The 12,315-nt window shown below is 43.2% G+C and overlaps 1 protein-coding gene across 4 annotated transcripts; it reads left to right on the top strand.

The window, feature by feature from the left end:
• The first annotated feature begins 1,921 nt into the window (after positions 1-1,921).
• On the top strand, positions 1,922-11,930 carry cdc42ep1b (CDC42 effector protein (Rho GTPase binding) 1b). 4 transcript variants are annotated; one of them, XM_041061888.1, is made up of 4 exons: positions 1,922-2,044; positions 6,137-6,691; positions 7,887-8,431; positions 10,315-11,930. In XM_041061888.1, the coding sequence occupies exons 3-4, from the start codon at positions 7,978-7,980 to the stop codon at positions 10,944-10,946; spliced, it is 1,086 nt and encodes a 361-aa protein (XP_040917822.1). In that variant the 5' UTR covers positions 1,922-2,044; positions 6,137-6,691; positions 7,887-7,977; the 3' UTR covers positions 10,947-11,930. The 4 variants fall into 4 exon arrangements, with proteins under 4 accessions (XP_040917822.1, XP_040917819.1, XP_040917821.1 ...); XM_041061885.1 differs by having other exon boundaries at positions 6,137-6,780; XM_041061887.1 differs by having other exon boundaries at positions 6,137-6,812.
• Positions 11,931-12,315: the final 385 nt, after the last annotated feature.

Here is a 12,315-nt window from a genome sequence, read left to right as displayed (position 1 = left end):
CCTCCCCTTCGCCCTTGCTCAGACTTGACATACTTTTCTCTTCAGCCTCCTCTCCTGTGTCCACCTTGCACCCTCTTCTCTTTTATCTCATCCCTCAGTCATTTCAGCCTCTCTTTCTTTTCTTTTTCACTCATTTCCCATCTGTCACAGGAAATTCACTTCTGGCTTGGGCAACAAAAGTTTTCTGTTTGCCAAAGCTGCATCACAGACCTTCAGCTTGATCTTTTGGGCTTCAGTCTGAAGGATCGCTGGCCACTGTTTTCACCCTGAAGAATATCTTTGCTATGTTTTTTCCACTATCAGGACGCAGCAGCTGGTTCCAGCAGTAATCGTTCCTCCATCAGGTAGAAGTGAATCTGCAGACGTACCTTGATCACTGGATCTCGCAGCACAGGCAGATGAAGTCATGAGAACGTGCTGAGAAGTGCTGTAGTTTTTCATTTCACAAGGGCCTTGGTGAAAATGAATTGCAGTCAGGTTTAAGATTAAAAAAGAATCATTTCATATGCACTGACATTTTATTACACTTTGGAAAAGTCATAAAAGCATCTTACCTTTCTTCTTGCCGCAAAGAAGGTCTGATGGGTTGCCTGTATTGATACCATACATGTTAAATTGTAACATTCAAATATCTGTACAATCAATCAAACCAAACAACAAATGTCATTTATAATTCTGTGACAGTGGGCTGGTTCATGGCCTGGTGTGAGCTTTCCACAAAGAAGTGCAAGGTCATTGCTTTTCAATTGTTTAAAACATAACTTACTGCTCAAAACTCCTGGCAAATGTCTTTTCCTGTTGCACACACATGCATACACACACACTCTCACACAGGCGCACACTATTGTTGCACGCTCAATTGAAAGCTGGTGATGAGTGTATTTTTGTTAAGAGTGAGGTGAAAAGGGGTCAAAGAGAGAAGAAAGGTAGATGACACCCATGGGAGCTCCTAAGAGATTATGTTTACAGAGCTGAGTAAAGGTCAGGGATGTGTGTGTGTGTGTGTGTGTGTGTGTGTGTGTGTGTGTGTGTGTGTGTGTGTGTGTGTGTATAAAGCATAGACCTTACAGTGAGGACATTTTGGTCAAGCCTCACCACTTTAAAGGGCTGTTTGAAGGTTAAGATTTGGTTTTAGTTTAGAATTAGGTTCAGGTTAGGGTTGGGCTGGGTTCAGGCATGTAGTCATGATGGTTAAGGTCAGTGTAAGAGGCTAGGAAATGCATTATGTCAATGACAGGTTCTCAGGAATGTAGTAAAGCAAAGATGTGTATGTGTACGTGTGTTTTGTGTGTGTTTAATTGTTCACTGCATATCTCAGCTCATGTTTAAATATCCAAGTCACTGCTGAATACCCGAAAATTTTAAGACCAGTTCACAACCAAACAAGGAGGGGAAAAAAAAGCCAAACCATAAACATGCACATATACCCATATTTAGCCAGAAGCACAAGCACACAGTGACAAGACAGTGTGGGAAGAGTCACAGCAGTTTATTATTGCAGCCTTCAGCCCCACATGAGAATGTGCTCAGTCTACCTCACACTTAGAGTTTGAAGGCTGAGCTACAATTGTTCTGTTGTTTTTTTTTTCTTTTTCTTTTTCATGTGCAGTTTTGATGAGTATCATTTGCATGCGTTTTCACTTTTGCTCATATTGAAAGTTTATATGATCAGCTACATACTTGTTGAGAGTCATGTGATGATCCACCAACTTGTCAGGCAGCCACTCATTCTCTTTCTGAGACAGGTGGTTGTTTCTTTGCAGACCGTTTGCTTAAACTTATCATAGATTAACAGCAAGTTGATGTTCAACATCATCCATTATTATTTAGACGTTCACTTTTCTGGAGTCCACCCACCTCCCTCTCCTCCGCCTCCTCCTCTTCCTCCTCCTCTCCATCTCCTTCCAGTCCACTTGTCAGCTGCAGCTCAGAGCCGCTACATGTCTAAGCGGAAACATGCGGTGTTCACCGGAGAGGATGACAGAGACGAGGGCTGGTGAAGTTGTCTCTCTGCGAAACGACAGCGCACTGAGTTAATTTTAAGGTAAGATCATTTAGAAAAGCAAGAGTTTGTAAACCACCGTGTTCGATGTATGTTTGTATTCTGGAAATTGATAACGGGGGTGTTAAAATCAACAGCAAGAGTTATGTACAGTAAGTTACTGCCAGTCTCATTAACTTTCTATAAAATAAGGTTCGGGTGCATCTCATTGCCTAAAAGAAGCGAACTGTGGGATCAGCCATCGGGTCTCTCGCAAGATCAGTAGGCTATAACCGACTTTTGCATGCCTATACCCACATGTCCCGGACAAACTCTGTCTCTGTGCTGCGTATGAATCGACATACACCTTCACAGTACCTGCTGCACTTGTCTAACAAAGTGTTTGCCACATCACTGTGCAGAGTTAAAAGTGAGTCACTGTTTCTCTAAGGACATCTAAATGGTTTAGATAAAGTTATATGATGTAGGTGTGAATCGACTCAGTGGAAATTAGCAATACATCTGGGCATGCATGCAAACTTGAGACAAAAAAAAGTGCTTTAAAGACACCAAACAATCTGTGCTCACGTTGCAGGGCCATCAGTCAGAAGACAGCATCATTATTCAATAAAAAAAAAATCAAAAAAACTGTCAGCAAGTTGAAAACAAGCTGCATCGTCGCTTTACAAATGCTCCAGTATAATCCACCTGTAAATCTGTGTTTGCAAGAGTGAGGCAGTTATTCCCTATGTAAGTCCTTTCTCATGCACGCTACATGTTACCCTCTGTACATCCTCTTCTGCAACATTACTTCCCATTAGTCTTTTTTTGTTATGTTTAAATAGAACTTGAACTATGGACTGTATTATATATCAAGTGATTTCACACAGTGTTACATTTCACTGAGTTCCATGAACTGTAGCTTGGATCTAACTGAGGTGGTGAGACCATGTTTGGTGGAAACAGTCAAAATCAATTGGTCACTGTGCTCCTCTGGTCAAGCCGCAGAGCAACTGTCCAAAAGTTGTGCCAGATATCACGTCAGTGGGTTGGCAGCCAGTCCTGGAGGTGGCGTCATGGTTACGGGGACTAGCCTTTAACCATCCCAGTATCTGGCCTGCTGAGACACTCCCTGCAGCAGTGCTGCACTTTAGTGGACACTTGACTTCTGTCCAGCCTGGATGATTTCAAATATGGACAAAAGGCTCGAAACCATTATGTTTTCAAAGAGCTGAAGATCTGACTGTGATACATGGAATAAAAGAAAATGGAAAATCGTAACAATCTAAAGTGACAGAGTGAGCACTCGAGGTGGAAATCATTGCACTTCATTGTGTCGTTAAAGGCTACAGAGGCTACGTCCATGGAGTCTACCCTGCTGTAGATTATTGACACAGACTTGGCAGCGTTCCTTTGAATTGCCACTTTTATGTTTCATTAACTGCACCTCCCTGTTTGTGTTTGCTAAGTGGAAGTTTGGAAAGGTAACATTTCCTTATCCTCTTTGTTAGGCAGAGCTTTTGAATGAAATGAGACATATTTGCACTTCACTGTTGCTTGGCCTCATTTCCCCTGCGTTCTGTTGACATAGGTCCAATACGTTAAAAAAGAAACAAAAAAACCCCCAAACATTTATGAAGCTAATGAATGATGCCAGAGGTTAAACGGTTGCTTAGCCTGCTGTGAGATAGTTGCTTTAAAGTCTGTGCATTGTAACAGAAGTTATTGAATAAGCTGAAAAGGTCTAACATGCAGTGAGTTTCTTTTGTGGACTTGACAGAACAGAACATGGAACATGACAGTGCTCAGATGTGACACATATGTCACATTACACATATCTGTGTTCACAGATATGTGTAATGTATCAGACTTCCCAATCAGATACCATCACATTCATAAACTATCACAGTCACGTACGAAACGTTCCCCAACATAAGGACCCGGCAGGCCTTGGAGAGTATTGCCACGTTGCAGAAGTAGATCCTTTTAATCTGAGAGCATGTTGTATTTTGGAGCCATGCGTAATGGTCAGGGTGTTCCGACCTCAACCACAGTTTGCTGGTTCCGTGCTGTAAAAGGACCGTGGCCCTCCAGACCAGTGGAGGAAGCAACCTCAGAGTTGACCCACTGCGACACACAGCCTTGTGTGTGTGTGTGTGTGAGCACATGGACTTAGACGTGAAACTCTTTCTGAGCCACTGGGATTGAACGGCCCCTGAAATGTCACCAGAGCCTGATTCGGCAATTTGTGGCTCTGTGGGACCAGATGTTTGACCAACATACTAAATCTGCTTGCAGCAGGGAGAGTGACAGAGAAAGGGAGCATGTTTGACAGTGTGTGTTTTTGTGACAGAGGGAAGAACAGAGAGATAAAAGACGGCAAGATTGATTGAAGGTAGAGCCTAAAATAGAAATCTGGGGGGGGGGGGGAGAGACATAAAGACAGGAGGTAAAAATGTGTTTCTCATCAGTGTCCTCAGATCCTTTATTTGATGGCCATAATAGATGGCGTCCGGTCTGCTCTCCCCATCGCATGCTGTTCCCATTACACTTTCCAACCTGTCTGTCTCTGTCTCTGCAATCAGCCGGGCAGCTCACACGAAACAGTCTTGTTTATGGATGTCTGCAGGTACAATTTACAGATAAATAACATGTTTAGCAGATTTAAATGCCTTTCTGTTTGTTTCTAACAAGGCCAATTTTCTGAATAAAGTTTCCAAAGTGAATTTCTGGGCTGGTATTAAACTTTAGTGTGCATTAAGAGATCTGAGCCGAGCTACATTTACTGCTCACAAAGCAAAGACAGACAGTTATGTTTGGGGGGTAGGGGGTGCTGCCAGCTATAAAAGCCAGAGAAAACATGTCAATTACACCATGATAAGCTGTGACGTCAGAATACTGAAATACAACACCAAGAAGGATAGATGAAAGGGGGAAAGAAGTGGTAGTTAGAGATGTAGGGAAGGAAATTCAATCTAAAGTTGTTCATTAATCTGGGAACTGACAATAAACTTGCTGTTGATGTTTATCTGCCTCTCAGCGTCTCGTGCCCCACAGAACCTAATCGCTCTCTTAAGCTAAGTGTTACCAGTTCAGGGATCAGTCAGGCAACAGCTCACCACCCCCGCCTCCCCCTCTTCTCTATGAATGGCCATCTCAAGTTGTTTGCTCAAGCTGTCACACCCATACCTTCATGATATCTTTCTCTTCCTTCACTTCATATTTTCTCTCCCTCCTTCAGGTTAGTGGGTGAATGTTGGCCACCCCCAAACCGGGACTGTCGAAAAACTGGGATGAGATAAAGATTTAGGGAACGTAATCTGAGCCAGGGCCAGTGCCCAGTAAGAGTGGCACCATCACCTTGCTCAAGATGTTATATCACAGGTGCAGATTGGCCTGGCAGCAGCCTCAGCTAGTATCTCCAGCAGCCTGCGACATTAATCCAACACTGGCTGCGTGGTTTGGAGAGGTCACGTGTTTTAGAGCTTACCAGTGCTTTTCTTCAGCAGGCTGGAAGAAGGTGTATCCAGGAAAAGCAGATACACAGAGGCTTTGGAGGTTGTAGGTCTCCAGTGTGTCACATCATTAAAATGTTCTTTATATACAATTCATTGAAAAATTTAATGTATAAAATTGTATGTCTGGCTCCTAAAGTAAAATATAGCATGAATTCATAATAGGAACCATTCTATTACATTAAAAACTGGGTTAATGATCGGGTAAACGCTTTAGTCTATGAAATGTCACTCACAATTTTAAAAAAGTGGAAATGGAAATGATTAATCGGTTATCAAATAGTTTTAGATGTATTTTTTTGTCGGGATGAATTGATTAATAATCTAATTTATCCACTGCAAAAATAAATTTAGTTATCATCTGTGTAACAGCAGAATGGTGCTGTTGACTCAAGTGAGGATAATGGAGAGGTACTGTACTGTAATAAATATTAATCATACAGCTCAGACTTAGAAAGTACACAAAAGAGAACTTGCTCAGGCAACAGAGAGAGAGAGAGAAACATTCCCAGCATCAGTCAACCCGAAAGTTTTAGTCGCCTGACACATTTACATGCGCCTGAACGCTCCTGCTTTAGTCTTTGGTCCAGTGTGTAACTAACACACATCTCTCTCGTTTTCCCCCTGTCTGCTCTCTTAGCTGGCCTTAGGTGAACTGAAAGAAAACAGAGAAGCCCCCCCTTACCTGGAAACCTTTGGAGAACTAAGTGGATTGAAGAAGGCAGAGAGCAAGTGAGGGAGTCAGAGAGGGAGGGAAGACAGAAGGGATTATCAGATAATCCAGTGCACGGACAATCCTGAAGGAGCCTTATCTTTCTTCCAGGACGATGCAGACAAAACAGTTGCTGGATTACGGCACTTTACTCTATTGGCCTTATCAAGAAAGCATTACCCTCTCTTTTCCTTTGCTCTGATTGTTATCATTGCCTCTCAAAGGTCTGTCGTCTTGGGTACGGAGGAACCAGGGAACACAGGACAAAGAAGCGGGGCAAGAGACGTGGTGTCTTGTGGACAGCGTGGTGCACACATGGATAAACCTCTTTAGTGGGAGACGGTGCATGGTGGTGGACTCCCCCCCAGCTCTCTTTCTCTCTCTCTGCATGAACTTTGATGAAGACAACTTATCGGATGAGACACGCTAGATTCTCTCAGAAGTTGAGATCCATTGAACACACATGAAAAGGACGCACCTTCAGTGAGCAACAGAGTGGAGACACTGCTTCTTTGACATTCAGCTGTGAATGGGAATGAATGAAGCACTTTCTTTAAAAGCGCAGGCTCACGGTAAAATTACTGAAGGTCTTCGAATACAAAAGGTTGTTATTCGAAAAAGGATGAAAAATTTCTAACTGATGATTCGTCATGCATGTAATTCATCACTGCGTGACAACAGTACATACCGTTTAGGTGGGATGCTAAATTAAGGTTAAAAACCACAGAGGGCTGGGTGACACCTCAAACATGAACTCAGGTATTAATCCTTGTAATCTAACCTGAAACCTAAATAACAGTGAGAGGAGAAAAGACAGACTGGTGGGAATGGGGCTATAAAGTGACTCAATCCAATTATAGTTCCTTAAGAGAGTTATTTATAAACTTCCACAAGTGTGCTGGGTGTAACACACTGACCACTTTGTCTTTAAAATTCTTCCTATCTGCTACTTAAAAGATGCTTTTACTAGGTTTGGGTAAAAAGCAAATTAAACGTACTGTGGTTTCACAAGGCTTCCTGGTGGGATGACCCTTTTACTGCTGCAAGCAAAATGCCACTGACAGCAAGACAGTTCCTCAAGCCTAAAAAGATATAGAATTAAGTAAACACAGGACAAACATGAGTCTTTTTCATTGCTTTTGTCACGCAAGCCAGCTGAGTTGTTTGGCTGAAATCACATCTCAGTGTATTTGCAGCTGTGGCTGGATGTTGTATTTCTAAACTGTCATTTGCTGAACCGAATCTGAACGGATGCCCAGTCAGCCCCAAACTCTCCGACCACATAATCTGTGGTAGCCAGAGGAAACGAAGTATGACCTTGTAACTCATCTTCTTTGTTTTGTCATGACTGAAGGCTCTTGCAACACAGAAGTCAGAAGTGAGATGAGTGTTTTGGACAGACATGTACAAGTAGCTGTGCACAAGAAGGGGAGAGGGAAAGAGGAGAATGAAAAGGGGATGTAGACGGATACTTGACTAACTCCACATCCATACTGGCATCTTGGAGCGTAGATCCAAAAGGGAAACCGTTGGCTAAGAGTGGATGAATAGTCGGCTCTGGCTGTGTGGAGAATGGATTATGCACACATTCTCTGCCGACTGATCAACCACATATTTGTGTTTTCTGTCCTCACTGTCCCGGCATTTTAATTGTTTTTTTTTCTCTCTGGTTTTACAGTGGGCCCTTTACTGGAATTCAAATTTTGACTGACATGTAATCAGACGCTCACATTCGGATTAAAGGAAAATTACACATCTTTTCTGCCACCATGAGTCTGGGAAAACTGCCAGGGATTAAGGGCCTTGTGTCTGGCTCTCAAGGGAAACGCCGTTTCAAGAGCGACCTCTCCGTAGACATGATCAGCCCGCCGCTGGGCGACTTCCGACATACTATGCATGTTGGTCGCGGCGGGGATGTGTTTGGTGACACTTCCTTCCTTAGCAACTACGGGGGCATCAGGGAGCCAGGAAGTCCGGACTCAACAAACAGTTCCAAGACAACCGGCTTCTTCACACGCACCTTTCGGCACGTACAGAAAAACTCTGGGCCACGGCCACGAGGGGGCTCCCGGGACCTGTCATCCCCACCACCAGACATCTCACCCATCATCAAGAATGCCATCTCCCTACCCCAGCTGAACATGGACTCTCCCAATGGGTGCCTACAGAGGGTGCTGTTCCCCAGCTCTGTCAGCTCAACGGATGACTCCTTCTGCACATATGGTGAGATAATATAGATAATCACCTCCAGCATGGGACGGGGTTTTTGTAAAGCATCTTAGCAGCAAGGCCATCTTCATTAGCTCAATTTTTTTCAAATTTAAATAAATTAAAGACACAGGGAATATGTGTCTGATGTGAAATATCAAGATCTTTGAAGAGGCATACTGTACAGGTAGAACACTTTCTCTTCAGGTAACACTAAACTCTGAGGCAATGCACAAAACTATAGACAAAAAGGTCCTACAGAGCTGAGAGGTTCTTATATTGCATGGAGCACCGCTTACAGTGGATGTGTGACCCAAACAGAATGGCCAGTGACCAACTTATGGGCCGCAGCCCACTGGTATCACAGCAATGTATTAGTCACCATAAAAAAGGATACATCATCATAGTCTTTATTCTTACTATTCACTCCCCAACAGACCAAACAGCACAAAGAGCTGCTGAGCTGATGTGGTGAAAAGAGAACTATAAATGTCAGCAAACACATAAATAGAGAGGGTGAGGTTGCCCTCCTTTCAACATCGTTCCCACATTCCTCCAAGACAACCAGCAAACAAGCGGGCTTCTTCTGAGTCATCTGGAATCACCTAGGCAACACCTGTACATAATTAGGCCTATAAACACAAACACACACAGCTGGTTTGGGAGAAAGAAAGATACATGGCGGGCATTTCCTGTCATCTCTGTGTGCATGTGTGACTGCCTGAATGCACAGCATAAACACACCACTCATTATGTCTGCCATCCAATCAGAGCCTATCAGGCAGCAGTGCAGGGACTGGACTGGAAATCCCCTTTCCATCTCCAGATTTCTTACCCAAGTCATAAGGAATTTACCCAAACTGAGTGATGTGGAGCTGGCATAGAGAGTCAGTGAACCGAGGGATGATAGGCGCTTTCTGACATCAGTGGGTTTGCCCTCTGTGTCATTTTTTTTCATTCCCACCCACCTTTTCATGTCCTCCTCACATGCCTTTACTTCTGTACAGATGTTCTTGTATATAGTTTTAGTAGTTTTTCTCACAGTGTTCTGTAAAGGTATTTTTCTCCACAATTTTATCAGTGATTCAGTCCTTTATCAACTGAACATCACCAACTCATTACTGGATTCTCATCGTGGCAATTTCTAGGATCCAGTCAGTTCACTCACTTCTTATTTGTATTTCTTTCTCTGTCTTTCTTCACTCTTTGAGTGGCATCATACCACTCTCACATCTCCCTTTTTTTTCCCTACTGTCTGACAGTTGTAACATTAAGTGTCCAGGAAACAAAATTCAGCCTGTCCCTGCAGGGAAGTTGTGGAGCTGTGGAGTTGCTGTGGGTTAGGATGACACTCTGGGAAAACACCTAAAAATACTGCTGGGTTGTCACATACTGCCACTCTCTGGTGAAGCAGTAGAATTGCTGACATTAAAAGAGCCCTGTTTCACAGCTCAAACTTCAGTCTTAAAGGTCCCTTATTGTTTTCTCTCAATCAGTTTCTTTCTGACTTTGCATTTTGGTGAGCATTAAGTGACGTCAACCACCATATGTACTTTCAAAGATTCTATGTAATACAGGTTTAATGATATTTTCTATTCTGGAGCTGCTCCATAAATACTGAATAATGGATGGACTGAAGTTTACAGGGATATGGGAAATGTTTCTGATTCATTCAAATGAAATTGTTTTGCTAATTGCTGACGTATCAAAAAGAAACTCTACAAAATCCAACTAGTACACATTCCCAGTAAACATTCCTTGCACCATGACCACTTTGACATATTTCTTGTAGAGTTTTATGTTGTCATGTATGTCAAGTTCAAGTGCAAGAATGCTTTTAAGGTGTTTTCTTCATGTTGTGTCATTAGTTCAGATTTCTACCTCTTGTCTGTTTGTAGGTCTGCATTCTGGATTTGTCACTCTGCCCCGCCTCTCTCACCTTGACAGACAGTTTCAAGACAGAGATGTCCAGAAAGAGTCTCTACCAGACAGCGGTGGCATCGCGCTGACACGCTCAGATTCACTCACCTCGTTCACTGTAGACCTCGGTCCTTCTCTTATGACTGAGGTACTGAGCTTGATTGACAACCCCAGCTGCCATCAGATATCCAATCACAGGCAGGCAGCAGGGGAGGAAGATGAAGGAGGAGATGAGGATGACAGCTCTCTAACAGAGACGCCTGTGCAGAGCCCTGGGGTAACTTCACCCAATCCTTCCATGAGCAGCGGGTCGTTCAGCAGGAATATGAACAGCAGAGGGCGCTCCTGTAGCTCCAACTGGACAGGGCAAGAGGAGGAGAGGAGGTCTCTGAGGACACCAGATACACCCACTGGGTCTTCACAGAGAGCAGAGCCTGTAATGGAGGCAGAAAGGTTCCAGAGGGCAGCTGACGTGCTCTCTCGCCATTATGGTGGAGGGTCCTTCACGAAGGGACAGAGGACGAGCAGCAGCACCACCTCTCCTGCTTTGTCCAGCAGCTGCAAAACACAACACACCTTTTCTGAGGAAGAGGAGGAGATCAAAGTCTAGATGCTGAAACTCTTATCAGCAGACAGCAGAAGCTTTATTGATCCAATAAAAACATAGAAACCTTTTCGTGATCTGGACTTCTGGGTTCATGACAAGTCAGAGAGGTCTGTATGTATGTAATCTGTTGTTCTCACATGCATATACGTGAGGGCGTCATTGCTCAGCTGCCACACACGTTTTCTGTTTTCTGCTTCTGCATGAAGAGGGTTTGATGCAGATCTTGACCCTGGACTTTCCCATCTCTCTGCACAACATTGCAGTCGTAAACCTATGTACATTATTTATAACAGAAACTATGCTATAGTATATGTTATAGAATGACTATGAATCTGAATGAATCATTACTGTTTGACCAACCAGGGACTCTGAAGAACACAGCATTTTGAATGGTCTTTGACTACTTTGTTCTTCCCAGTACATAGACACCTAACACTACATAATAAATAATGTGATTTACATAAATATCACACAGGACTTGGACTATATTTTCATTTTAATAAATGCTATAAACATCTGCATACATTGTAAATAAGTTAACTGCCATTAGGAAATAAAACACTTTCTTTTTTTTTTTTTACAGTTGCCCTTATAATGTGTAAAGTGTGTATTTATAAATAATAACAATGTAATCCCACATCCTATGATAGTCCAATATATAAAACAGCTGTTTTTTTAATGTTGATAAGTCCTCTGGTTTCTCCTATGTTGATTAAATCAATAATATTTTCCTACCTAGCACAAAATGACTGCAGCATGCCAGTGACTGCTCATTAAGTGAAGTATTTCACTATTCCACCCTTGTCTGTTGAACATGCAGTCTGGTTCATGGCCTGTTTTGTTTGAGTGAAAATGGTCCACAGCTAAAAACATTTAATGATACAGCTAAACTCCACCCCCGCACAATCCCTTCCTTTGTTTTGGGGTTTTGCAGGACATCTCAAAAAATGAAACCTAAAAAGCGAAATTCATACAAAGCAGACCAAAGCCCGGGGCACCAGCTAAGGGCCACTGAGGCTGTAGTGGAATCCCAGATTCACCAAACTTAGCTGGTTGAAAACTGGAAAAATGTGGCCTGGTGCAGTGAATCTGGATTTCTGTTGAGGCTGCAGACGGTAGGGTTAGAATCTGGCATCAGCAACATGAATCCATAGACCCGATCTGCCTTGTGCCACCAATCCAGGCTGGTGATTGTGACGTAATGGTGTGTGGGATGTTTTTTCACCTTGGTCCCCTTACCACCAATCAATCATGGTCTGAATTCCACTTTCCATCTGAGTGTTGCTGCTGACCAGAGGCTGAACGTCTGTGGCCTCTGCAGTCTCCAGACCTGAATCCTGTAGAACACCTTTGGGATGTGGCAGGACAGGAG

Source organism: Toxotes jaculatrix, chromosome 18 (assembly GCF_017976425.1).
Source record: "Toxotes jaculatrix isolate fToxJac2 chromosome 18, fToxJac2.pri, whole genome shotgun sequence".
In the NCBI taxonomy this organism is placed as follows: Eukaryota; Metazoa; Chordata; class Actinopteri; family Toxotidae; genus Toxotes; species Toxotes jaculatrix.
Note: the sequence above shows the minus strand (reverse complement) of the source record. Positions and strands in the feature narration are given on the sequence as shown.

Bases quoted from the DNA above. Each gene is read 5' to 3' on its own strand.
- cdc42ep1b (XM_041061886.1), top strand. From the start codon at position 7,978: ATGAGTCTGGGAAAACTGCCAGGGATTAAGGGCCTTGTGTCTGGCTCT. The intron at 8,432-10,314 runs GTGAGATAATAT...GTCTGTTTGTAG, and splicing joins TGACTCCTTCTGCACATATG to GTCTGCATTCTGGATTTGTC.